Source organism: Equus przewalskii, chromosome 1, assembly GCF_037783145.1.
Source record: "Equus przewalskii isolate Varuska chromosome 1, EquPr2, whole genome shotgun sequence".
Classification (NCBI taxonomy): domain Eukaryota; kingdom Metazoa; phylum Chordata; class Mammalia; order Perissodactyla; family Equidae; genus Equus; species Equus przewalskii.
The window spans coordinates 36,759,099-36,785,176 of NC_091831.1; the positions used below are offsets into that span (position 1 = coordinate 36,759,099).

At 35.1% G+C, this 26,078-nt stretch overlaps 2 protein-coding genes across 13 annotated transcripts in view; one reads left to right on the forward strand and one right to left on the reverse strand.

Annotated features, from left to right (window-relative positions):
• CPEB3 (cytoplasmic polyadenylation element binding protein 3) overlaps nt 1–8,647 on the forward strand; it is a 222,420-nt gene extending 213,773 nt beyond the window's left edge. For 3 of the 5 annotated variants that reach the window (XM_070610357.1, XM_070610334.1, XM_070610345.1), the window contains exon 10: nt 8,052–8,647. In XM_070610357.1, coding sequence (XP_070466458.1) covers nt 8,052–8,060 — 9 coding nt within the window. In that variant the 3' untranslated portion in view covers nt 8,061–8,647. The remainder of the gene's footprint in view (nt 1–8,051) is intronic. The other 2 variants (XM_070610324.1, XM_070610364.1) reach the window with 1 other exon arrangement.
• The window catches only part of BTAF1 (B-TFIID TATA-box binding protein associated factor 1), a 92,344-nt gene that overhangs the window by 14,477 nt on the left and 51,789 nt on the right, over nt 1–26,078 (reverse strand). For 4 of the 8 annotated variants that reach the window (XM_008532300.2, XM_070610182.1, XM_070610146.1 and 1 more), the window contains 15 exons: nt 25,079–25,228; nt 24,649–24,791; nt 24,214–24,388; nt 22,533–22,736; nt 16,764–17,190; nt 15,464–15,654; nt 13,586–13,739; nt 12,986–13,095; nt 10,785–10,986; nt 9,636–9,784; nt 3,826–3,978; nt 3,468–3,589; nt 3,213–3,380; nt 1,537–1,614; nt 1,266–1,395 (listed from right to left, as the gene is read on the reverse strand). In XM_008532300.2, coding sequence (XP_008530522.2) covers nt 1,266–1,395; nt 1,537–1,614; nt 3,213–3,380; nt 3,468–3,589; nt 3,826–3,978; nt 9,636–9,784; nt 10,785–10,986; nt 12,986–13,095; nt 13,586–13,739; nt 15,464–15,654; nt 16,764–17,190; nt 22,533–22,736; nt 24,214–24,388; nt 24,649–24,791; nt 25,079–25,228 — 2,556 coding nt within the window. Of the gene's footprint in view, nt 1–1,265; nt 1,396–1,536; nt 1,615–3,212; nt 3,381–3,467; nt 3,590–3,825; nt 3,979–9,635; nt 9,785–10,784; nt 10,987–12,976; nt 13,096–13,585; nt 13,740–15,463; nt 15,655–16,763; nt 17,191–22,532; nt 22,737–24,213; nt 24,389–24,648; nt 24,792–25,078; nt 25,229–26,078 lie in introns of all 8 variants that reach the window. The other 4 variants (XM_008532291.2, XM_070610166.1, XM_070610136.1 and 1 more) reach the window with 1 other exon arrangement.

The following is a 26,078-nucleotide window of genomic DNA, read 5'->3' on the forward strand; positions in this document are numbered from 1 at the left end:
TAGAAGAGTTTGGTTATAGGTCAAATCTACCCAGCGTTTATGGATGACAAGGAACTGGCACAGGTTCTTTCCAATTCTACCTTTAAAGCTTCATGAAAAAAGAAATCAGTACTTTTTCATTTTGGATGCTTTCCCAATATGTGTGGATACTAAAGTACCATCCTACCACCCCCTTGTCCCTTCTGCTCAGGCTCTGGCTCACCATGCTGGGCTGCCCTCCCATATGGACATCCTTTTAATCCCATTTAGGCTATGCCCCACCCCCACCCTGGGCTAACATCGATCTTTGGTGCCGAAACCCCCATTACAACTTCAGAACTAAATTGTTCAGTTGGGGAAGGGAGAAAGAAAGAGGGCCTTTAAGCAAACAATGTCAAGAACAAATTTAAAAAACCTTTTGTTGTGAAAGCAATAACCTATTTAGAAATACTGTGAAGTTTCTGTATAAATTTAAACTGAAGCAAAAGAAATCTTGATAATTCAAGCCTAAAGAGTCTTTTTTCCCTTTTAAATATACTTCTTACTTCTATTAAATTTTAAAATGCTTGTAATTAAGTTATCTCTTGTGGTTATTAAAATCTGTAGTGTTCACTTAATGGGTAAAACCCTAACACTTAGAATAATCAGTCTATCACCAAAAATAAACTTAAAAGAAAAGTAACAAATACATAAAAAACCATCAATTATTTTTGAGAAGGAATCTTACAGGTCACTTGGCTAAGTGGAGAATGGAGGGTATTTTCCCATCAGAGTTGGCTATCCAAACTAGGTGTGAACTTTTGCAACCTATTCCTCTGGAAAATAACAGAATCTCTCAAAACTATCAGAAGACATCCACATACGCGCCCATTTCCTTCCTTTTCCAAGATAAACGTCTACAATCTCTTCCCTTCAAATTGCCTCCTAACCACAGGTATTCACACCTCCACTATATGATGATTCACCTCTAGCTTTTCAATGTTAAATAAATCAGATTGTAGTATAATACTGGAGAAGAAGAATGGCCTGTGTAGAACAGTCTAATGTCTCCCATACTTTGGACATAAGACTTCTATTTACATAGCCTAAAATTATATTTTAAATATGAATTTTAAAACCTAGTTTGCTACATACCAAATGAACCATCAAAACAGCAAGGTAATTACAGGAAATCATCATTCCTATAAACTAAAAAAAATTAAAAACCTCTCCTTTAATTCACTGCCAAATGCCAACTCTTCTTCCACATGGCAAATATTAAAAAAAAAAAAAAAGTACATAGTTACCTGGATTGGTGTTCCAGAAAGAATAATTCTGTAATTAGCAGTCAGTTGTTTTACTGCTTTTGACAATTTTGTTTTCCCATTTTTGATGACATGGCCTTCATCAAGAATACAGTAGTTAAATTTAATATTTCTAAGGGAGAATAAACAAAAAAATTTTAGCATCTTTTACTATATGTCAGGAACTATATGAAGAGTCTTTGAGGTAGGAAAATATTAAGTCTCTTCAAATTTGATACTAAGTTTTTCTGAAGAAAAAAATTTTAATTCTTACCTAAAGAAATCTATGTCATTCCTCACAACATCATATGAAGCCACTATCAGATTGTGCCTTTTTACTTGATGCTGTAATCTGTATTTAAAAATAAGTAAGGTTAGGAAACAGGGAATCCGCAGAGTTTATAATATAATTTCAAAGGGGGAAACTACAGCTACCATTGTATAAGGTGCTTTCAATTTGCCTACTAAGCCCAACATTCCCTTCTGCTTACTCTACATCTCTGACCCTGCTACTTGAAGGCCATTCCACTTATGACTTGGCCTTGTTGCCTTTAAATCAGTGTGATTAGAAAGAGACAGGTATCTAACTCAAAATGCGGTGGACATTTTAACTTTATCTGCCAACAACTTTCCTTCACCACTCCATGTTGTGCTGGGGCGGGGATGGAGCAGATATCAATCACACGTCCCCATTATCACCAACGAGATGAAGTATTTGAATCAGGTTGAGCCATTCACAGTATCTTATTCCCTGACTACAGCGGCTGGTTTGGCGATAACCCAAACAAGGCCAGTGAGTGATCTCCAGCATTGATACATTCATGATGAAAGAGAGATCTCTCTTTACTGTAGTTGCCAAGCTAGGAGAATGTGGGTCTAAGACTGTCCATGGTCATCTTATCCACCAATTTTAGACTGAAGTCCAGCACAGACCAATAGAACAAGTTATTTATGGGGAAGAAGAGCAAATGAGAGCAATCTAGATATGCCTGAAGCAAGAATTCACCACTGAAATTCTCGATTTGGTGAATTGATGAATTTCCTATTCACTTAAGCTAGTTTGAGTTGAGTTTCTATCACCCGTAAGTGAATGAATTCTAACTAACACACACTACAGTAAGTTCCTAAAGAGTGCAAGCTGTTGAACTGCCTGTGTTCAAATCCTCATTCTGCCAATTAGCTGAGTGACCTTGGACCCAGTCCCCATGTCTTGGACTCCTCATCTGCAAATTGGGAAGAATAATAGTACCCACACCTCATAAGGTGACTGTGAGAATACACAATATACAATTTTACATAAATATAAAACTGCTTAGAATAATGCCTGGCCATTAAGTGTTCAATATATGTCAGCTATTATTAATACAGAGGGCAGCAAGACTATGGAGTAATCAGCAACCTATGATTATCCAAGCTTTAAAAGATAAACTGAAATCAAAGAGACTGCGCTCTTCAAAATTTGTATTTAGGAACATAAGAGATGTACTAGTTAACACAAACAGGGCAAAGCTAATAGAACTCTATTGCTGCTACGGTATCAGGGCACCTGGAGTAGCCATTGTGGACCAAAAGCACTTTTGGGGAGAGAGAAGAAGGAAAAGGGAGCTCTTAGGGAAAGTGGGTAGAGAATAAAAATACAATAGAAGCAGCTAGGAGATGCTATGGTCAAAAGGGTAGCAAGAAGGGCACAGAGATGGCTTTGGTTCATTAGTTTCTAGTTCCAATACTTAGAAAGCCCACTTGATTGTTAACAATGGCTAAAGTCCTTGAATTTTGATAAGTCTCACTCATCAAAGATAATTATATCTTTACAATGTACACTCACCTTCTTAAATTAGTTTCTATGTCTGACAATCAAAAAAACTAACTAGAATTCATTTTTAATAAATTTTAATTCTTCCAAACTACTTAAAGCAAAAGATCAAACATTTTTTGTTGTACAGTTCTTACCTTATTCTTTCAGTAGGAGGTCCAGTATAGTGCAATGGATTGAGATATTCTCTGGAGCAAAATTTACCTACTTCATCCACCCAATGACCTGTTAATGTTGGCGGACAAACCACCAAGGAAGGAAGTGGCATACATTCTGCCAATTTTGATCTTGCATATTCCTGTGCCCTTTACAAGAACAAAACACAATAAATTAACTAGCTTGTTTACATTTCTCAGCATCTGGAAGCCTTCTTTTAAAATATTTTAAATTACCTGTGACAATGATCTCCTGCTAGAATGCAGATGGACTGTAAAGTTTTCCCTAAACCCATGTCATCACACAGAATTCCATGAAGTTTATACTTATTAAGAAATGCTAACCAGTTCACACCATCCTGAAAGGTTGGGAGAAAGAGAAAAATTATAAATGTTAACAGGCCATAAGAATTTTTTTCTTGTAAAAAACACGTTTGCACAGACCAAAAATCTGTATTTTTACAGGCAAAAAAGAAATAAATGGGTATAAGACACTAAATCTAAGATTTTACTAAATAATTTAAAAAAACTCTTCAAGGTACATTCAAAAGGAATAGTCACTATTTATATTTTCAAGACAAGTATAAAACTTTACCTGCTGATATTTTCTGAGTTCAGCATTGATTGGTACTGGAATTTTGTAATTTTCTAATTTTTTCCCATCTAACAATTGCTCCAAAAAGTGTCGTTCCTTGGCTTTCAATTGGATTAATTCTTCTGACATATTTGGAGGGTCTGGAATGCCTGCCTAAAATGATTTTTTAAAGTGTATTAAAACTATTTAGTCACAATTTTTTCATCCTCAGATTATAAAATAATTTCAAGCCTTTTCAAAATATAAATGCAGAGAAAAAAGTAATTCAAAAATAGTATAATTTTAAAGACTGAAAGACAAACAAGCAGACTTTAAAGAATTTGACAAGTATTAAAAGTGCTATAATGAGACTACTAAACAAACACATTTGAGGTATTTTAAAGAACATAGCTACAATTTAATTTTTCCCACACCATGCATTATTTGATAAAGAGGCAAATAAAGTTGTATAGCTTATTTTAAGTAAAATGCTGTTACTGGAGCTTCTCAGTTTTAGTGTTATGATGCCCCAAGGTATTGGTTCTCAAAATGCTGTCTGCAGACCCCTCAGGATCCCCAAGACCTTTTTTTTTTCTGCTTTATCTCCCCAAATCCCTCCGGTACATAGTTGTATATCTTAGTTGCAGGTCCTTCTAGTTGTGGCATCCCCATGACCTTTTCAAAGGGTCATTGAGGTAAAAAGTGTTTCATAATAAAAGAAAGACACTTTGCGTTTTTCACCGTGTTAACATCTGTACCAATGCTGCAACAGTAATGGTGGGGAAAACTGCTTTTGCCTCACAAAGAATCAAGGCAACGGCATCAAATGTACTGGTAGTCACTGTATTCCTCACAGCCATGCACCGGCATTTTTTTTTAAAGCTAGTTTCACTTAAGAATGTCCTTGAAGCAGTAAAAATAATTTTATTAAACCTCAACCCTTGAATGCACATCTTTTTAACATTCCGTGCAACAAAAAGTGAAGTACACATAAAGCACTCCTGCTGCATATCAAAGCACAATATGTTGAGGGAAAGCACTTGTGAGATTGTTTAAATTGTGAGCTGATCTAGCCATTTATTATGCAACATTTTACTTGAATGGACTGACAAACTCTGGTTATTTTGACTTCAGTATTTGGCTGACATTTTCTCAAAAATAAATTTGTCACTTCAAGGAAAACAACTGACATAACTTGTTGCCAGTGATAAAATTCAAGCTTTCAAGAGAAACATGGCGCTGTGAGCTTGACAGCTTCCCAATACTTAAAAAGAATTTTCCATTGGTGATAGTAATGAATCTAATTTTTTGTTATTGTATGATGAAATGTATCAACCTTTAAAAGATTTATATAACTCAGTGAACCAGTATTTTCCAAATAACCAATGCATTATCTTACAAAACATGTATGAATAAAAGATCTATTCAAAAGTGTAAGACAAACTAATGAATATTAACGTAAGACAAATTACACATTCACCGCTAGGATTTTAGATTCTATATTGCACATAAATTTAACAAGCTTTCTCTTTTTGAGTTTTGGTATGCTATCAGATAAAAGAATATCCACAATAATTTGGAAAGGCAGTCAAAATACTGCTCACTTTTCCAACTACCTATCTCTATGAGGATGGACTTTCTTCGTATACCTCAACCCAAGCAACATGTAGCAACAGACTCAATGCCCAAACAAGAATCCAGCTATCTATTATTAGGCCAGGCATAGAAGAGATTTGCAAAAACGTCAAACAATGTCACTCTTCTCACTGGCTTACTGTTGTTTTAGAAAACAGTTACTTTTCATTAAAAAATGTTACTTATGGTAACATCTAATGGGTTTATTATTTAAATGAATAAATCTTTTTACATTTCTCAGTTTTAATTTCTATTACAGAAAATTTGATAAACAAAAGCTCTTTGGGGTCTTCAATTTTTTAAGAGTGTAAAAGAGATCCTCAGACCAACCAAAAAGCTTGAGATCTACTGCCCTATGTTATCTCTAAAACTAAGAAATGTAAAACTCTGGAAACAGAATTTCAATTAAATTCAATTAAAATATGTACTCCATATAACACCAGAAATAGTATTGGAGGAGTGAAGTAGATACACTGAGACTTAAAAATGACTGCGTTATATTTTCACAAGCTTTGAGAATTAGTAACTTTAATAAGATATAAACTAACATTTTAGCACATCTAATACCATGACAATCATCAAAATGAGGACTTTCTCACAATGCTTTACAAAGAAGTAACAAAATCTTCAAACGTTTATCCTCAACCAGATATAAAGCCATATATGAAGTCCATTTCCTAACAATGAAACCCTAAGGCCAAGAGTCATAAATATTGTTCAGTGCCAGTAACCCTTCCTCTGAGTATCTTCCTCACTCCAATTCCTATAAAATTAGCAAGAGTTACTAACAGTGAAGGGAATTAGAGCTCCTGTCAAACCACTGGTTGATAGTTCCTGAATCCTTGACAGTATATATTTCAGAAAAGTACATGATTCTTCCCAAGAAGATGTAATAGAGGAAATCAAGATAAAGAGGAACAGGAATGAACTTGCATGACATAAGCATGTTTCTATTGCTGTGTCTTCAAACTCACTAATCTTTTCTTTCACAGTGTCCAATCTGCTTTAATCCCATCCAATGTGTTTTTATTTGTAACTATATTTTTCATCTCAAGAAGTTCAATTTGGGTTGTTTTTTATATCTTCCATTTTGCTCCTCATTACACTCATGCTTTCCTCTACCTTCTTGAACATATGAAGTGTATTTTAACGTCTTTGTCTACTAATTCTATTATGTAGGTCAATTCAGGTTCTCCTTCTATTGACCGACTTTTCTCCTGGTTATTGGACATAACTTCATACCTGGTTATTTTTTGGTGGGTGCTAAACATCATAAGTTTTACATTGTTGGGTGCTGGGATTTTTTTCTTTTAAATAGTTTAGGCTTTTTTCTGGGATGTAGTTAAGTTACTTGAAATCAATTTGATCCTTTTAAGGCTTGCTTTTTTTTTTTTTGAGGAAGATTAGCCCTGAACTAACATCTGCTGCCAAACCTCCTCTTTTTGCTGAGGAAGGCTGGCCCTGAGCTAACATCTGCGCCCATCTTCCTCTACTTTATATGTGGGACACCTACCACAGCATGGTGTGCCAAGCAGTGCCATGTCTGCACCCAGGATCCGAACTGATGAACCCTGGCCGCCAGAAGCGGAACGTGTGTACTTAACCACTGTGCCACTGGGCCGGCCCCTAAGGCTTGCTTTTAAGCCTTGTTAAAGCAGGTCCAAATCAGCCTTTTGTCAAGGGCTAATTTGGCCCCACTACTCAGGCAATATACTTCTAAGATCTGTACTCGATGCTCTATATGGTGGAAGGTCTCTTGACTCAGCTTAGTGGAAACACAAACTATTCCTGGCCCTTATGAGCTCTAGGAATTGTCCCACCTACTCCCTTTTAAATTTTTTTCCCCTAGTCTCAAACATATGCCCAGATGAATACTCAGCCCTTGTGTGGACCTCTGGAGCTTCCTCTCTGTGCAGCTACTTTCTCAGGTACTCTGCCTTGCAAATTCTAGCCATCTTGTCTTCCCTGCATTCTGAACTCCGACTCTTCAACTTGGTGAGACTGCTAAGCTGTTTAGGTTTCGCTTTCTTGTCCCATGGCCTGGACACTCACTCCAGACAATAAGCTAGGGCACTTCATTTGTTTCCCTTCTCTCATGAATCACTGTTCTGTGCTGCCTATTGTTCAACATCTAAAAACCATTATTTGATTCATTTTGCCTGGTTTTCTAGTTAAGGTGGGAGTATAAATCTGGTCCCTGTTTCTCTATCACGCCTGGAAGCAAAATATGCATCACCTTCTTGTAATTTTTACATCTATCAAAGGGAACCTTACCAATCTTTTCTCAATCTCTAAAGTCTAAAATCTCTTTTCTCTGCCAATCTATTATCAAGTACTGTTATTTTCCCTTTTAAAGAAAAGCAGTTTAGACCCTTTGTCACCTCACAGTGGATTTGGGCTCTGTTTTGGGGAACTTCCATTCTAATCCACATTCAAACAGCTATTAAACTGATTTTCCTGACAATGCTTTCAGCTACTAGACTAATTTCCCTAAAACAGTGCTTTCATCATCTACTCCTTTGCTCAAAGAACACATGATAGTTTCCCACCACTCATTGATTTGAAAGCTAAAGACGGCCAAGGGAACTAAGTATAACCAATTTCGTTTACAGGTAAGATGATGCACGCCCCAAGAGATAAAGGATGTGATTAAGACCTAGGAAGCAGAGGATGGAAACAGTTCTGGAAATGACACTTGGGTCTTTTGATGCAATAGTCTAGTAATTTTTTTTTGTCATGGTGGTTATTTTACTGTGGAATATTCATGTAGAGAAATATATAAACAAAGTAGAGAAATATATAAACAAATGTACAGCTTAATAAACTATAGAAGACTTTTATAACTATTACCAAACCAAGAAAAATAGCCCTGCCATCATCCTAGAAGATCCCATATGCTCCTTCTCAGTGACAATCCACTCTCTTTTCCTCAAGAGGTAATCATTTCACTGACTTTCATGGCAATTTCTTTCCTATTTTTTTATACCCTTATCACCTAAGTATGTATCCCATGTACTTCTATTTTTGCAATTCACAAAAATGGAATCTTATGTTAAGGATTCACTAATGTTGTTGTATGTGTCTGTATTTTGTTCATTCTTATTGCAGTATAATAATCCACAGTTAACAAATCTACTCTACCAATGACGAATATTTGAGTGGTTTTAGACTACTATAAATAATGCTATAATAAATATTATTGAAGATGTGTCTTGGTACATGTGTATGAATTTATTTAGGGTACATACATAGGATGGATTTGCTGGGTCATTGGGACGGGAATCTTCAACTTTACCAGATATAGCAAAACTTTTTTTCAAAGATCCTATCCAATTTACACTCATACTTTGCTGGTAGGAATGGAAAATGTAAAATAGTACAGTTACTTTGGAAAACAGTTCGGCAGTTTCTTAAAAGTTAAATAGCATATGACCCAGTAATTCCATTCCTCCATATCTGCCCAAAAGAAATAAAAGCACACATCCACACAAAGACTTATAAGTGCATGTTCATAGTAGCATTACCTGTAATAGCCAAAAGTTAGTAACAACCCAAATGTCTATCACCTGGTGAATGGATAAACAAAATGTGGTGTGTCCATACAATGGAGTATATTCAGTCATAAAAAGGAAGTACTGATACATGCTACAACACAGATGAACTGCATATCTACTTATTTCCTGAATTACAAAAATCTCATCAAAATACTTTAAGCAGCTTGGTGGTAGGGTCCTGGCTCTTCCCCTGCTTCAAGCCACTTCTTCTTCCCACAGTGGCCACAAACATTATTTCTATCCCATGAATATATTCCAAAATTCTACAACTTCTAGTCTGCTTTCTCCATACTCCCACAGAGGCTTCATTTGCCTTTTACACTTTCAATTACCATCTCTCAAATTGACCTTTCATATAAACGTGAGCACCCGAATCTTTACCTAGATGTTAGCAGGGATACTTAAGAACAATTCGATTTCTAGAATAGCATCAATGAATTATCATTCTTATAGGAACCATAGTTTTACTTAAAACCCTGTGTGTTAAAGAAAAAAAATTAAAGCATGAAATTCTTAGTGCTTGTAATATAAACATACTCAAAATGTCTTTTTTTAAAACCTGACCTGTTCTTTAAAAAGTGTTACAGTTATTATGAAGTTATAGAAAACATTAAGTCCATAAACCAAGTATCTTCAACTTACCTCAAGTGGCATGAGTCTAATTAGTGTTGCAAAGCACTGCGTAGCCATGAATCTTACACTGTCTGTTTGATCACTCATTCTTCCCAACACAGGCACAACTAAAAGGACAATATATGGAACAATACCAACATCCAGTTGTTCCATTACACCTGAGTAAGTTATTAAGGAAATTTCCAAATGGTTCGGAGGTACATGTTTTTGCAAACAAACTGACATCTTAAGATTGTAATTTCTAAAATTGTTCCCCATTTTCTCATCTGTATTATGAGAGAACAGACTGCCTCTCAAGGTCGATGATTCAATTATAACAGCATTTGCATGCTGCTGCTCCTTTGCAAACATTACGTAACTTTCTCATGATTAGTAATATAAAATTATGTTTTTTATCTGAGGAAAGCTGGAGAAGCTTTACTAATAAGATTTTTTTCATAGAGAAATTCCTACAAGTTTTTAGAATTCCAATACCAAAATAACATGTTACATTGCAAGCAAGGGAGGACAACTAGGGTCACTCAAAGGTTAATTCCAAATTTCCCACCGGGATCTTGACAATCAACAACTGGACAAAGCAGGTCCAGTAAGTTCAGTCCTCCTGCAATCTCCAGCATTTCTGAACCAGAGTTTCTACTCATTTGATCACCATCCGTCTTTCTTATCTTTCATGTACTTCAAGTTAAAGAATGTCAGTGGATGCCATACCCTTAGCAAAGGGCTTCCCTGTATATTTCTAGTTATTTAGTACATTTAGTATTTTCCACCCAAGTAATGAACTTTGGAAACATGTTTATAATATGCCTATGTAGTATCTGATTAATATTAATAAAACATTGCTTATAAACCAAAGAAATAGATGAGTTACTAGATACAGTTCATAAAGTACATAAAATTATTTCTGCCTATTAAAAAGAATTCTTAAAATTAATAACTATTCTTCAAGCTTTGTGTGAAAATTTTCATTAAAAAACATATTTGTAATGTATTTATAATGTAATATAAAAATACTTCAAAATAAAATGTAAAAAAGTAGTTTTCTTTTCAGAACAGGGCAGGCTATTTATGTGCATATCTGAACAAATCAATTTTATTTTAGTCATCCTTAAATAAAATGCATATAATTTCTGAATAGTTTGTCAAAATAAAAAAGGATACAGGCAAGTGCTTCAATTGCACCCTCTTGTTTGATATTGTCATCAATTGCTCCCAGCCATGGAAGTACCTTCTCCAAAAAAATATTCATGGTTTCCATGGTAGCTATTTTGCTCATGACACCAACACAACGAGCAGCCATGTGCCTCACTGCGGTGCTGGGGTACTGAAGGCACATATAAAGATGAGGCAAATGCTGTACCAACTAAAAACAAAGAGTTTAAGACAATCAGAATACTCATTAGGGAATCTACTGTTTAAAATATAACTATAATAGCCCATACTCAGAGGTTCTCAACATTCTAAGTGACTCTAAATTCAAGAATATCTCTGATTACCTCAAAACATTATTGTTAAAACATCCTCAATAAAATTTAATCTAAATCCAAACTCAGTATCACAGTAGTCCCTCCTTATCCAGTTTCACTTTCTGTGTTTCAGTTACTGCAGTCAACCGTGGTCCAAAAATATTAAATGGAAAATTCCAGAAATAAACAATTCATAAGTTTTAAATTGTGTGCTGTTCTGAGTAGCCTGATAAAATCTTGTGCCAGCCCACTCCATTCCGCCCAATAGGTGAATCATCCCTTTGTTCAGGATATCCATGCTGTATACATTACCTACTTGTTAGTCACTTAGTAGCCACCTTGGTTATCAGATCGACTGTCGTGGTATCCTAGTGGTTATGCTCAAGTAACCCTTATTTTACTTAATAATGGCCCCAAAGGCAAGAATAGTGATGCTAGCAATTTGGATATTCCAAAAAGAAGCCATAAAGTGCTTCCTCTAAGTGAAAAGGTGAATAAGAAAAAAAATTGTATGCTGAGGCTGCTAAGATTTATGGTAAGAAAGAATCTTGTATCCATGACATTTTGAAGAAAGAAAAAGAAATTCATGCTAGTTTTGGTGTCACATATATACCAAATATACATGTACAGGAGAAAAACACAGTATATATAGGGTTTGGTACCATCCACAATTTCAGGCATCCACTGGGGGTCTTGGAATGTATCCCCTGGAGATAAGGGGGGATTAGTGTAGAAGTATTTAAAAAGAAAAGGTGCAGAACTTCTCCACTGCTCAACATCCTCTCTCCAAGCATCAGAGAATACTCAGTTCTTTCCAAAATTAACAGGGAACACATCAAAAGGCACTTGTAAAATTCTCCTACTGAGGTTGGGAAAATGACATCACACAGCACTAGTCCCCTTCAAATTTGGCAGCATTGGTTTAGGTTTAGGTACATACTTTTTATTCACTGGGCTGAGAGATCCTGTTTTGTTCTAGGCACCATACTTTGGTAGGTATTTTCCACTTTAACCTCCTGGCTTACCACAGGCATTATGATCACAATAGCATGACATATCCCATTGTTAAATGCCTGCTGCACAGAACGCCAGGATTAATGTTGATGAGAGCCAGATACCTGCTCGACAGACTAGCCTTACAGCTCAGCTGAATGCTGGTTGTTAATCATGGAGGGTAAGAACACAAGGATAGATTCTGTCCTGCTTTAGTAATGATAAATCAGTGAAATTTAACAAGTAAAAGGACATACTTTATTACTACATAAACAGAAAAAGATCATTTTTCTCTACTCTGTTCTAGATTTTCCCTTTACAGATATGAATAGAGAATTGGAGTTAGCACCTTTCACAGTGCTATAAATTGCAGAGATATTCCTATTGCAGTTATATGGGAAGAATACAAGTTTCTTCTATAGAAAAATCAGACAATTAATTCTCTAGTCTATTTTCCTCCTCCCTCTGTCCCAACTTTTTCGTAAGAAATATTTTAATAGTCAAAAGACACAAATCAGTGTTCTACCTTTGCCACTGACTAGTCTCACCTTAGGCAGGTAACTTCCTTCTACCTTTACACTTACTTATCTTGGGAAGAGGTGTTATTACCTATGCTTTTCCTTTCTTGGAGCTCTATTATTAAGATAAATATTATTAAGATGAATAGGGCTGCAGCTTTCTTTCCTGTTTACACCTGGCTTCCATGTCATCAGAGCCCTGACCTCACTCCCCCTTGGCTAAGATCTGTTTCAAAGACCACAAGTACTGTGCTGTCAGGAAAGAAGGAATCTAGTTATACCATATAAAAGAAAACGCAATTACTGGGGATGACATCAAAGTTGTATTTGCCAAGCCTTAAGATTACTTGTTTTATTAGAAGAAAACTACACTTGCATTAGTTACCAAGGGATGAAGCTCAGAATCCATTGATGCTGCTGCTGTTTCAAAAACTTGCAGAGAATTCACCAGTTCTTGGGCAGGACCATCTCCCTTTTCCAGGAGGGACTTTCCATCTATTAAAATATATTGATTTAACCACATATCACCTTGCAAATAATTTTTCAAAATCTAGAGCCCACAAAAAGTTTTAGTACCTCCTCAGCTACCATGGGAGAGTCTATTTTGCTTTTTAACATAAAAATTAAATAACATGCCCTTAATTTAAGTGCTGAGATACAACACAAAGCAACTAAAGAAGTTTAATAACATAATGATCCATTTCAACTATCTCTTTCTAAATACATAACAGAAAAAATAAAAAACAAAAAAATATACAAAATGACACGAAAATAAGTTAAAATAAATTTTTTTACCAACCTTCCATTTTAAAACTTACTAGCTGGTCTGAGATAAACAAGTTTAGGCATTTTTATTTTATAAGGATATATGTAATGACACTGAAGGAAGGATATATGTAAAGACACTGATTTACATATATCTGAAGGATATATGTAAAGACACTGAAATTTATTAAAAACCCAACTCAGAAAAATATGTACACACCAAAATTATTTATGTCAATTGTATTCCTCAGTGGACCAACCATAGCATCCCAGAGATGTGGCAACTTCACTGCCATTTCACCGCCAAAATGTTTCACTATAGTTGTCAAGGCAAATTCGGCTCCTCTCCGTTGTACCAGGTAAGGCTTCTGGGCCTAAAATTAAATGTTAGTTGAAAAGAGAATTTCAGAAAAAAGTACAATGCATTTGAAATTTTATTATGAGAAACTGGAAGTCACCATCTAAGAATTCACAGTGTTACCATTAACCAATTAACCAATTATCGGATATATTTATCACAAGTATAAACATTTTTCAATAATAAAGTAAAATGCTTTTTTCAGGTTGGGGGTAAGGAATAAAAGAATACATGCCGTTTCTAGAGATGGTCCTAAGTGACATGTTTTCTTCTTCTTCTCCCTTCCCCAAAGAAACTTACCAGCTAGAGAGAATATGAGATAAAAAGATCTGTCCTTATTTATATTTGCTTAAGGGACAGAATAAGGGCATCTGTTTACTATAACCACAAGATTAATAACCTCTCACTTAGAAGTAATTTTATTATAATTAAATACAAAAAAAACTGTCCCCTCAGAAAGATACACACATATTTTTTAAATTACTTTTAAGTCGAGAAAGAACAATGCAAACCATAGAGGTATAAATATTAAAATCACAATAAATTTTCGATTGAATTATGAGAAGAATTTAATCAGTGAAAAGCCTTCATTCATAGACTATTTTAAAAGAAATGTAGACAATAAGCTAAGATTTTGATTAAAAAAAGAAACTTAAGACAGGTCTATATATATATTTTATTTGCTTGTTTGTTTTGCTGCCAAACATTATCCCTGAGCTAACACCTGTTGCCAAACCTCCTCTTTTTTGGCTTGAGGAAGATTAGCCCTGAGCTAACATCTGTGCCAATTTTCCTCTATTTTATATGTGGGTTGCCACCACAGCATGGCTAACAAATGGTGTAGGTTGGTACCTGGGATCTGAACCTGTGAACCCAGGACGCCATAGTAGAGCGCCCTGAACTCAACCACAAGGCCACAGGGCCAGCCCCTAAAATAGGCCTATATTTACAGAAATATATTAAATACATGTCTTTTAGCATTGATAGTTCACTGCTGAACTCAGATAAGTTCCTACGTCTTGCAACCAAAAGAACTACCTAGAACATTCATTCCATAGTTAATAATGTGACTGTAAGATTTTCAAAAACCACTTTTTCTTATCGTCTTTAAAGAAGATTGTACTGTAGAACAAGTAGATCAATGAAACAGAATAGAAACCCTAAACAGATCCTCACATAAACGAAGCATGATATATAACAGAGGTGCCATTATAAAGCAGGGAGGAAAGGATTCACTAGCAGGATAACTGACTGTTCATATGGCAAAATAAATTTAGATCCCTACCTCACATCACAAATTTACTAAATTCCAGGTTGACTAAAAGTCAGGTAGGGGACAATTATTTGACACTTACAAACTTATCCTCTGAATATCGGCAGTAATTCCTGGCATTGATAAGATTGAGAAAAGTTAACTTTCACTGTTTATAACATCTCTGCAATCACTGCTACAGGAGTGAATTAGTTTATATTTATGAATGACTTATGTAGCTTGTAGGGTTTCTTGCCTAGGAAAATAATCAAAGTTAAGCTGGTAAAAATTACAAGAGGCAGAAGAAATTTAAAGAAGTTGGCGGTTTTTCTGGATCACGTTGCTGGAGTACTCCAAACGTTATTAATTCCAGTTCTTTCACTTAAAAATACAAAAACACAATTCTGGAAGCTAGGACAACAATTTAGCTCTCAATCTGTAAGATATCTGTTTAAAAATCAGAGTATTCCAAGAAAAAAACTACTTACCTCATCAAGTTCAACAAGGATATTTCCACTACTTCCTGCAGGAAGGTCTGCTATTTGAGCTTTTACTGCTTTGGGGGTAGGACCTCGCCTACTTGTGATAGCAAAAGCAGCTTTCTGATGCCTATAAAGTGTAATTATACCTCTTTGCTTGGTGACACTATGCTGCATTCCATCTTTTTCAGAGTTGGATCCTAATAAGAAAAACAATTAAATAATCCGTTAGGCATAATATAGGTGACCAAACACTTTCTGCTCCAAAAGAGATATAACATATTTTAAAACTATGACTTTTAAGCCTCAATTTTTACAGGCCAGTGACATTTTCTTTAGACAATGAAATGGTAACAAAATAATCAATAATTTATAACATTAAGTTAAATGTTTTGATATTTGCACAGGATCATATTTAATACAAAGTTGCAGAATCATGTTAACAACAAGAAACATCACATGCAAGAACGACTGTGCCTTCAGTTAAAGTATACTAATTTTTAAAAAATGAATGATTGTTTCTAGGCATAAAAAGAAATATTAAAAAACAGTGCAAGAAAGCTCTCTCTAAAAGAAATGTCCGTAGTCACCACGAATTCAGAAACATCGACCACTACAAAACACTGCTGCCTCACAAAGCATTGCGGCGTGGAGGGGGGGAGGGTGGAGGAATCACCCTATTAAACTTTTAAGATGTTGATATTCTAAATGTCCACTTTCCTCTTCCAGTTCATTTGCATTTTTTAAAGACCCATATTGCACCAAAGTTGTAAATCTATCACATTTCAAGTAATTTGCTTTTCCAAAATCTTATTAACAAATCAAATAAATCATATAGGACTAAGGCATGTGAAGAAACATTGGTCCTTGAGACTAGCCTAAAGAGAGCAGTTCTTATTTTCCATATAAATTCTCCAGATGAAAACAGAAAAGTTAGTTAATTATTTGCTAAAGGTAAGAGAGTTTACTTATCTCATAAGCCATGCACTGAATCAGAGAAACCAGAGTTTTACAGGATGAACTTTCACTTAACATGTGATACAATTAAGTTTTCTAGCCCAGTTAACAGTAAACTCTATAACAATGGTCTTAAAAGAGAAGGTAAGGGTTAACACCTGTCTCATAGATTTCGGTCATCTTATATGAGATATCAGGTCTTTTATGAATAGCTTATTTGAGTTTTAGAGGGTTGTGATTTGATTAGCAATATGTGCAAATTCTCTCAAAATGGGAAAAAGCTCTAACATCAAGTGGATTTGTGCTTAAATTATACCTATAAGTAAATGAAAATGAAAGTTTAGATATATACCTTTAGAATTTTCCTGGCCACTTTGTGTTGGTACTGGACATGTGACACAAGGAGTTAGATACGGGTCCACACAAAGTGAGCTACAGAGGTTCTTAATAATTTTTGGATTGGGACAGGGCGTCCTTGTTGTGCACTGATGAAGTAGTTTGGCTATGCACTGAGCCGCATAGTTTTGCACTAGTGTATTCTCTTCTTTTTTAATTGTCTCCATTAATGGTTTTATGATAGGATTTAATTTCTCCGGAAGCTGCTGCAAGCTCACAACCGCACATGCAGCAAAAGTATGCACTCTCAACTGCAACACTTGCCACTCCTGGTTGGTCTCTGTAACTGTCATTTGGACCTGCTGTCGTTTACTATCTAACTGCTGTAACACTTGAGGATTTAATTTGAAAGATGATGTGACTTCATTAAAAACAGTAGTGACCTATTAAAAAAGAGAAATTAAAAATAATTAATGACATCAACCCCAAATAGCCTATAAACTCCTAAAGGGCAGACAGCAAGCTTTCTGTTTCAATCTTAAGTTTCACAATATCTAGTATTATTTTAACATTCAGTAAACTAAATAAATGTCTAAAACCTCCCAACTAAACTTCATTTTAATTTGCCTTAATTTAATATTAGCATTATATTCTTTAAGATACAGTCCCTTGAGAAGAACAAAATGACCTATCCTTTAAATACATCTAATAAGTTTGAGAGAAAATCACACTCAACACCCACATAGTACTTTGGTGAAATGAGACAGCTATAAGCAAATATCAACTAACTGTTAATTAAGGAATACCAAAACTCATAAACTTCCTTTTACAGAAAAATATTCTTCAACTCAAAAACTTTTAGGGTAGCTGTTACTAAGGGGCTAAGTGTTGCTAACTGGATTATTTTCATTTTTTTCTTTCACTTCCCTTCTGGTGAAAATGCCCAGGTAATGGCGGGGGGGGGGGGGGAGGGGGGGCGGGGGAGAAAATGGTTCAATAACCATTAATTCTTCAATTACCACAGCTGTCTAAGTACTTTACAAATCCCATTAAAAGACTGTTCAATACAACTTTTTAAACAATTTTATTGAGATATAATTCACATATAATACACCATTTAAAGTGTACAATTCAATAGTTTTAATTATATGCACAGAGTTGTGCAACATCACAATTTTAGAACATTTTCATCATCTCCAAAATAAAATTCATACCTATTAGCAATCATTCCTCATTTCCTCCCAGCCCTATGTAACCACTTATTTACTTTCTCTCTTTATAGATTTGCCTATTCTGGATATTTCATATGAATGGACTAATACAATATTGTAATCTTTTCTGACTGGTTTCTTTCATTTAACATAACACTTTCAAAGTTCATTGATGCTGTGGCACATATCAGTACTTCATTCCCTTTTTTTGCCAAACAATATCCTACTATATGGATATACCACACTGTATTTATCCATTCATTAGTAGATGAAGGTTTGCGTTGTTTCCACCTCTTAGCTATTATGAATAATGCTGCTGCGAACATTTATGTACAAGTTTTTGTGTAGGCATGTTTTTTAAATTACCATCTAAAGATTTTGTGATGGCTTAAATAACAAAGTCTCCTTGTTTGATAGGTAACTGGAATCATAAAGAAGCTCCATAAATAGATCAGTCTGATCAATATGGGTCAGAAAAGCCTGAAACACTGAAGAATTTAAGTTTTTTTTTCAATGGAGAGCCTGATTTTTCAGACTTAGAAATGATTCTAAATCTAAATCTTAGATTATGGACAAGACTGATAATACTGGCCTCTTATTATGAAAAACAAAATAGGCACACAAATAAGATGGTCTGTTATCATTACAAAATACCAAAGGCTTTAAATTGAGCTATATCTGCTTGACCATGTCGATCTGCTCACTACAAAGAAACATGAATACATATCACATTCCACTTTGTTTTGTCTGTTTTATTTGTTTGAGTTCTGCATAAGATTTATTTGAAACAGGGTTTCACTGTTAAAAGTTTAAAAACATTGTCCTAAATACACTATGCTTCTGTCAATTTTCAATGATTCTAGGCAGCTCAGGAAAAGCTTTCCAATTACCCCCAATTCACTCATTCAACATATATTTATTAATACTAAAAGATGAGTAAGATCAGTGTCTTCATACACTCAAAAAAATGCAGAGACTAGTGTGGGAGATATATATATATAAGTAAACAATTAAGACAATATAACAGAGAATTTAGGTTAAGTGCAAGTTGCTATGGGAGCACATGGGTTGCTTAAGTCTTCTTAGGTGACAAAATTAGTGGAGGCTTGCCAGAGAAACTTAACACTTGTGCTGGGTTTTTTTTGTTTGTTTTTTTTGTTTTTTTTTTTTTTTCCTTTTTCTCCCCAAAGCCCCCCGGTACATAGTTGTGTATTCGTCATTGTGGGTTCTTCTAGTTGTGGCATGTGGAACGCTGCCTCAGCGTGGTCTGATGAGCAGTGCCATGTCCGCGCCCAGGATTCGAACTAACGAAACACTGGGCCGCCAGCAGCGGAACGCGCGAACTTAACCACTCAGCCACGGGGCCAGCCCCTGTGCTGGGTTTTTTAAGAACAGCTAAATCAGAAGTTGTAGGGGCATCCCGGCAAACAGAGTGAGACAGGGAGTGGAAAGCGAGGCCTTGTCCAAGGAACTGAAAATAGCTTACCATACCTTGAGCACTGGGTGCAGATGGAGGAATGTCAAGAGATGAACTTGGGATCAGAACAGAGGGTTAAGGGTAGGGAATTCCTGGCAAAAGAAAACAGGAGTTCTGACACAGAAGCGAGAGAGTGGTACACTTCTGCAAGAGGAAAGCGAACTAGGGTTAAGTGGAAGAAGTTTGAGAAATAATGAGGAGAAAAGAAATGAGGAAGTTAGAGAAGGTGTTGAAAATAAGAATGGAAAAACTAAAATCAAGGAAAAAGAAAATAATGTTTTTCAGCAGGGGAAGGATGTGTTCAGAGTGGCACTAACGGACTTTACTAGTCTGACACAGCATGCAGGACAAAATGGACCAGAGACTGCCTGGAGCCTTAGAGATGAGTCAGGACCTAGTCATAAAGTACTAATGCCTTTGACTGGGTTGTGGCAACAGAAACAGAGACAGGATAAACATATGAGATTTTTTGAAAGGCAACGTTAACTAGATTTGTGACTGCATAAAAAGGGCACTTTTTGTTAAAAAAAAAAAATTTCCAGTTTTGGTTGTGTTAAGTTTGAAGTGACAGTAAGATGTCCAAGTAAAAAGGCCTAATAGAAGAACACAAAACATCAAGAGAAGACAGGATAGCACATAGATAAAAACTAAATTGTGAGAATGGTGAGAGACAAAGAAAGGCCTTAGGGAAAAGCCTATATTTGGCAAGCAAGAGAAGAATAGGGATTCAATGAAAGATACAGAGGGCAGTGGCTCTTAGCCAAGGCCAAGACTAACCTTTTGAAATTGCCCTTCTCTCAAATACTCTCTTCCAGAGATTCTGATATCCCAGGTCAAAACCGCTGGACTAATGAAGTTGATGAGACAGAACAGTAGTTTCATTGGGGAGTAAAAAGTTTGAATAAGAAAAGCTTGGGAAAGGGGCCATTTGCTAGCTTTAAAAAGAAACATTGCCAGAAATAGCAGGAAGGGAACCCAGACCATACAGAAATTTGAGATTTTATTCCAGGCGCTCAAAAAGGTGTGTGTGTGGGGGGGGGGGGGTGAAAAGGAGAAATTATACAACAACAATTAGAAAAAGAACTTTATAAAAGAACAACTCAGAAAAAAATAGCAATTTTTGCTTTCTTTCACAGGTGAAAAGAAAAAATTTCAACTACGGTATTTTTTAATTACAAAGGGGCATAAGAAATGAAGACTGCTATTTCACAGGGAACAACACAAATGAAGTGGCTCAAATAAGGACAAACTTATTTACAACACCCAACCTCAAGGACTTAGTACAAAGCTAAGTACAGTATTACTAAGTATAGTAATCAAGACACTGGTGCTGGCATAAGGAGAAACAAAGAGATTGAACAAACAGAGCCTAGATAGAGACCCACACTTATATTTCAACTAATTTTACACTGTACATAAATATTAATTCAATATGCATGTTAAATATCTAATTATAAAAGCTAAAACCACAAAGTTGTAAAAAAAGTATATATATGTGAATACTTTTGCCACTTGGAGATAAGAAAAGGTACTTAGGTCACATAACACAGTAATCATAAAAGAAAACAATTGATAAATTAGACTTAAATATTCAGAAAGCATCTATCTGACAAACGATTGGTATCAGAATATATAAAGAACTCCTACAACTCAATAATAAAAACAGAATCTAATTAAATATAGACAAAAGATTTGAACAAACATTTTAGAAAGGAAGATCCACAAATGGCCAATAAGACATAAAAAAGCACTGAACACATTAAGTCATCAAGGAAACACAAATTAAAACCACAAGAACACGATCACACAACCACCAGAATTGCTAAAACTAAAAGAAATAACCACATCAAATGTTGGTGATTATGTGGAGCAACCAGAATTCTCACATATTGTTAGTTAGACGATAAAATGATACAGCCATTTTGGGAAAAGGTCTGCAATTTTTTTATAAAACTAAGTAAGCATCTACCCTATGACCCAGCAATTCCATTCCTATGTATTTACCTAAGAGAAATGAAAATATATGTCTATAAAAGACCTGTACAAAATGTTTACAGCAGCTCTATTGATAAGAGCCAAAAACTTGGAAGAGCCTAAGTGTTTATCAACAGGAGAAAGGCTTAAACCAACTGTCGAATATTCATATAAAATGGAAGAAAACTCAGCAATAAAAAAGAATGAATTATTATAGATATAACAACATGGATGAAATTTAAAGAACATCATGCTGAAAAAAACCCTTACACCAAACAGCACAGAGTGTATGATTCCATTTATATGAAATTCCAGAACAGGCAAAAGTAATCCATGATGGAGGAAAAAATCAGAACAATGGTTACTTGAGGGCAGGGAGAGGCAGAGATTGACTGGGAAGTGGTGATGGTACTGTCTGTATCTTGATAGGGTTTGGGTTTCATAGGTATATGCTTCTGTTAAAATTAATCAATTGCTTCATTTAAGATTTGTACACTTGATAATATATAAATTTTACCTCAAAAAGAAGCAAAAAAACCACAATACTAAATTTTAATGATATACATATGCTGAAGTATACTGCTATCTGCAACTTACCTAGAAAGGCATTAAAAAATAAGATGAATTGATGGTTGAATAGAGGGGTAGATAGTTGCATACATACGTGACAAAGCAAATTTAGTAAAACGTTAACTGTGGAATCTAGTTGGTGGGTATAGGAATGTTCGTTGTGTAATTCTCTTACCTTTTCTTTATGGTTGAATATTTTCATTATAAGTCAGGAGGGGGGAGGAGAAATACTCAGGAATGTACAGAAGTGGTTTTCTCTATACTCTGCCAGTTTTAACCAAAACTGAAAAAATGACGAAAAATGTAACAGCTTTTTCGACTAGGTGCATTGGTTTGTCAGAATCTGAGTAAAAAAAAAAAATTCCTCCTCCATCCTCTTATTTCAAGAAAAGTCAATATAACGAAATAACTCTTCTAAAGGGTACAGATGACAGGCTACCAAGCCAAAGATAGATTCAACAAATTAGTGTTTTTGTGGTAAACATGACATGACAAATTTCTAATCTTTATTTCATGCTCTATCTAAAATTAAGAAAGTTACTTCTTTACTCACCAGGTCATTAGCTTGATCTATTGTAAAAACATTGTTGTTTACTCTATTACCAACATCAATATGTGCATCAGCTAATGACGAAATAAGCTGTTTACACTCATTCTGCATTCGCGTGAACGGAACGGCAATTTCATCATAATATAAATGTTCTGAAAGGATATCAAGTAAACGTGGCTGCACAGCTAGGGTAACAGCTTTACACTCCTAAAACATAACAGACAGCAATATTCAGGGCAAACATATAAACATAATTCTAGAGATGCATAAATTTTCACTTGCAAACTACCAAGTTCTACATTCCTATTGATTTTGAGTCTGTGTTCTGTTATCTCCCAGAACAATATCGTTAGTTGCACAAAGAAAAGGTATCACACTCAAACTGCTCTAAAATTTTAATATGAATGACTACAGAACATGCACACAGAACTATTACAATTCCATCAAATTTTCCTCCTAACTACTCTTACTTTAAATTTACTCCAAGTTTATATATAGCATAGATTTAAAAATATGTAACTATAAAAAGAAATCAATCAGAAAAGAACACTTAGCATGCACTAAAAATGTTATTTAAAAACTCATTATTAGATTTCTTAAGAGTTGAACCCACAGCTTCACATGCCATACTGTAGAAATGGATATATAATTTAAAAGCTACTCACCTGCCCCCAAATTTAACTAACCCTTCCCACTCTCTCTGGTGGTTGCCTGCCCAACCAGAGGGGGAATGGCCTCAGTGGTGAGCCATGAGGGGTTCTGTGGGATCTGGGTGATCAGCCTGGGCTTCACAGAGTAAGTCCAGAGAAGCTCTGTGAGGGTCCAGAAACCGAACTGTCAACACTTGCTGCTGAGTCTGAGAGGCACAAAAACACAGCATCACTGCCTCTCCAGCACACCGAGTCCTGCCTAAAAACAGATGAGCCTTGCTTCTTTCCAGAGGCAAAGTTAGGGTCTCAGTTCAATAGAGCATGGCTCAATTACTTTTAGACACAGCTCTGACAAACTGCTAAGAGGCAGTAACAAGCAACTCTCACAGCAAGTGCAGACAGTTAAATTTCCAGAATTCCAGACAATGGAATAAACAAAGCCAGCAGGAAGTTTCTTTGATTTACAGAAGCAAGCCTTACACAAAATCTTACTAGGTGTTAAAAGTGAAAGGGGCTGCAAGGGAATGGCTTATTTGGAAACATGAAGATTTTGGTTTAAATGTGGAGATTTTATTCTTCCTGTGACCAAAAATTCTGCCCTTGCCACTACTCATGCAAATAGATCTCTATTACTCAAAGCCTCTTGTCTTTCGTAGTTTTCAATGATATATCTGAGAGAGATACTATAGAGGAATGAATGACCAACAGTTCTGGGCCATTTCCATATATACACATGTTTTCTAGAGAGGGACATTTCTTAACAGATTGTAGGACCAAGATCAAATAAGTATGGGCATAGCTAGTAGTCTCAAGTACAAGACTGAGGGTTCTAAGAAAAAAGTATAGGGTTAAAGGCAAAGAGGACAGAAACAATGTTTCAATATAATTTGGAATACTTGTCTATAAAGCGTTGGATTTTTATACAGAGAAAATTTTCACTTTTCTGTTTGTAAAATATAATGAAAATAATCCTAACAGCTAATGGAAATTGGTTTACTCAATTTGTCTTCATTACTTTTTGGGAAAAATCTTACCTTTTGTAAAGCAGCCCATTCACAGATTACCAAAGCAACACTAATTCTCTGTAAGGCAGATTTGGAGTTCAAATGGAAGAGTAGTAACTGGCCAAGGGATTCAGCTGGTTTAATTTCTTGGGTTACCACATTTACACCTGGATCACAAATACAGCAACAAAGTGCTCCTAACAATCTAAGAGGTAGAAAAAAGAAGTTACTATAGAAATTACTTCAAGGTCCCCCTATTGAAGCTGTAACTTTTCCCAAGGAAGACATAACTCCTATCTTCTCTTCATAAAAAGATAGAAATCTTATCTAAAACTTCAAAAAAATTAAAAATGTTTTCTTCACTTTAATTTTTTCTTCCTCTGTAACCAGTGTGATGGAGGAAGGACTGACAGACATATCAGAGGAATCTTTGGTTAAATTACTTTTGAATTTATGAATACTCACTTGGCTGCCATCATTCTGGCCCGCATAACCACAAAATCCCTTGTAGTGGGCTCTTCCATGATAGTGTCTGCACCTGCAATGTACTCCTGAAGTACTTCTTTACTCTGGCTTTGGCCTTGGCGCACTTTACCACATGTTTTTTCCTGGAGGGAAGGAGGAAAAAAAAATAAAGATTAATCATTAAAAGTTAATAGGCAACAAAAAAAATACTCTCATTTGTTATAATCCCAATAAACTAGTTCTTTTCACATAATTTTAATGGATAAAAATTACTATGCATTTTGTCAAGGACCTAACTAAATAATAATTTCTCCTTTTGTTAAATTAATGAAATCACACCTATAATAAAGCAATACAGATTTCTTATATGGTTATCAAATTAATAATTATGAGCTGAACATACAAATACATTATGTCCCTCTACACTTACCTTGGCTCTAGCTTTTACTTCCAGCAACATATTTATATCAATAGGTAAATGAGAAGGCTGCATCATTAAGCAAAGCCAAGCACCCATCCACGGACAAGCAGCTGCTACTACATACTGAACTGAAGCCTTGCTCAATAATTCCATCCAAACCTACAGGGTGAAAGGGGATCAAGAAAGTGAAGCTTTTCTAGTAAGGGCTAGTAAAGCCTAATATTTATTTTTAGGGATACTGAATTGAAAAAAATAAGTAAGAAATAGCATGGAGGTTAATTTTAAAATTCAATATAGAGGCTTATTTTTAAATACTGTTTTTTGGTAAGTTTGTATACTAATAAAAGTAATACAAAAGAAACTTTTTAAAAAAAGGAATACAAAGAATTTTCTTCAGTATTTTATGAAAATCATTTAAAATAAAAGCTACTCATGAAAATAACAGAGTTGTCAAAATCTCAATAAGTCACTGAAATACTTTGTATATATCATAAAGTTCAATAGTAATGCAGTCCTGTGTTCAACACACACTTCAAGATATAACTCCTGATAAATACCCTTTAAATTTAGAGGTGCTAATATCCTAATATAAATTCAAAACAGTGTAAGTCTTGACTCATGATCTTACTCACTAAGGTACCTTTCTTGATTCCTAACATTAAATGGGCCGGGACCCGCAATGTAGAAATACCACCACTGTTAATCCAAGGCTGTTAACAATGAGCTACCCCAGAGGCCAATAATTGCGCACTAACTTAACAGGTTTTAAAGGTACAACAGTGCCATTTCCCCCCCTAAATATTACTGAATACATCAAATGGCTCTTCTTTAACAATTCTAACACATATGAGCAATCTTGCTAAGTATGGGAAAAAGGTACAAGTTTAAACTATGACAATCAGACTCTATATATTACCAATAAATACCAAAAGATACTTTGCAGGATCAATAAGCATACTGATAAATAGCAAAATAAGCGACGGAGGAAAGCAGTTTTTCATTTTATTTT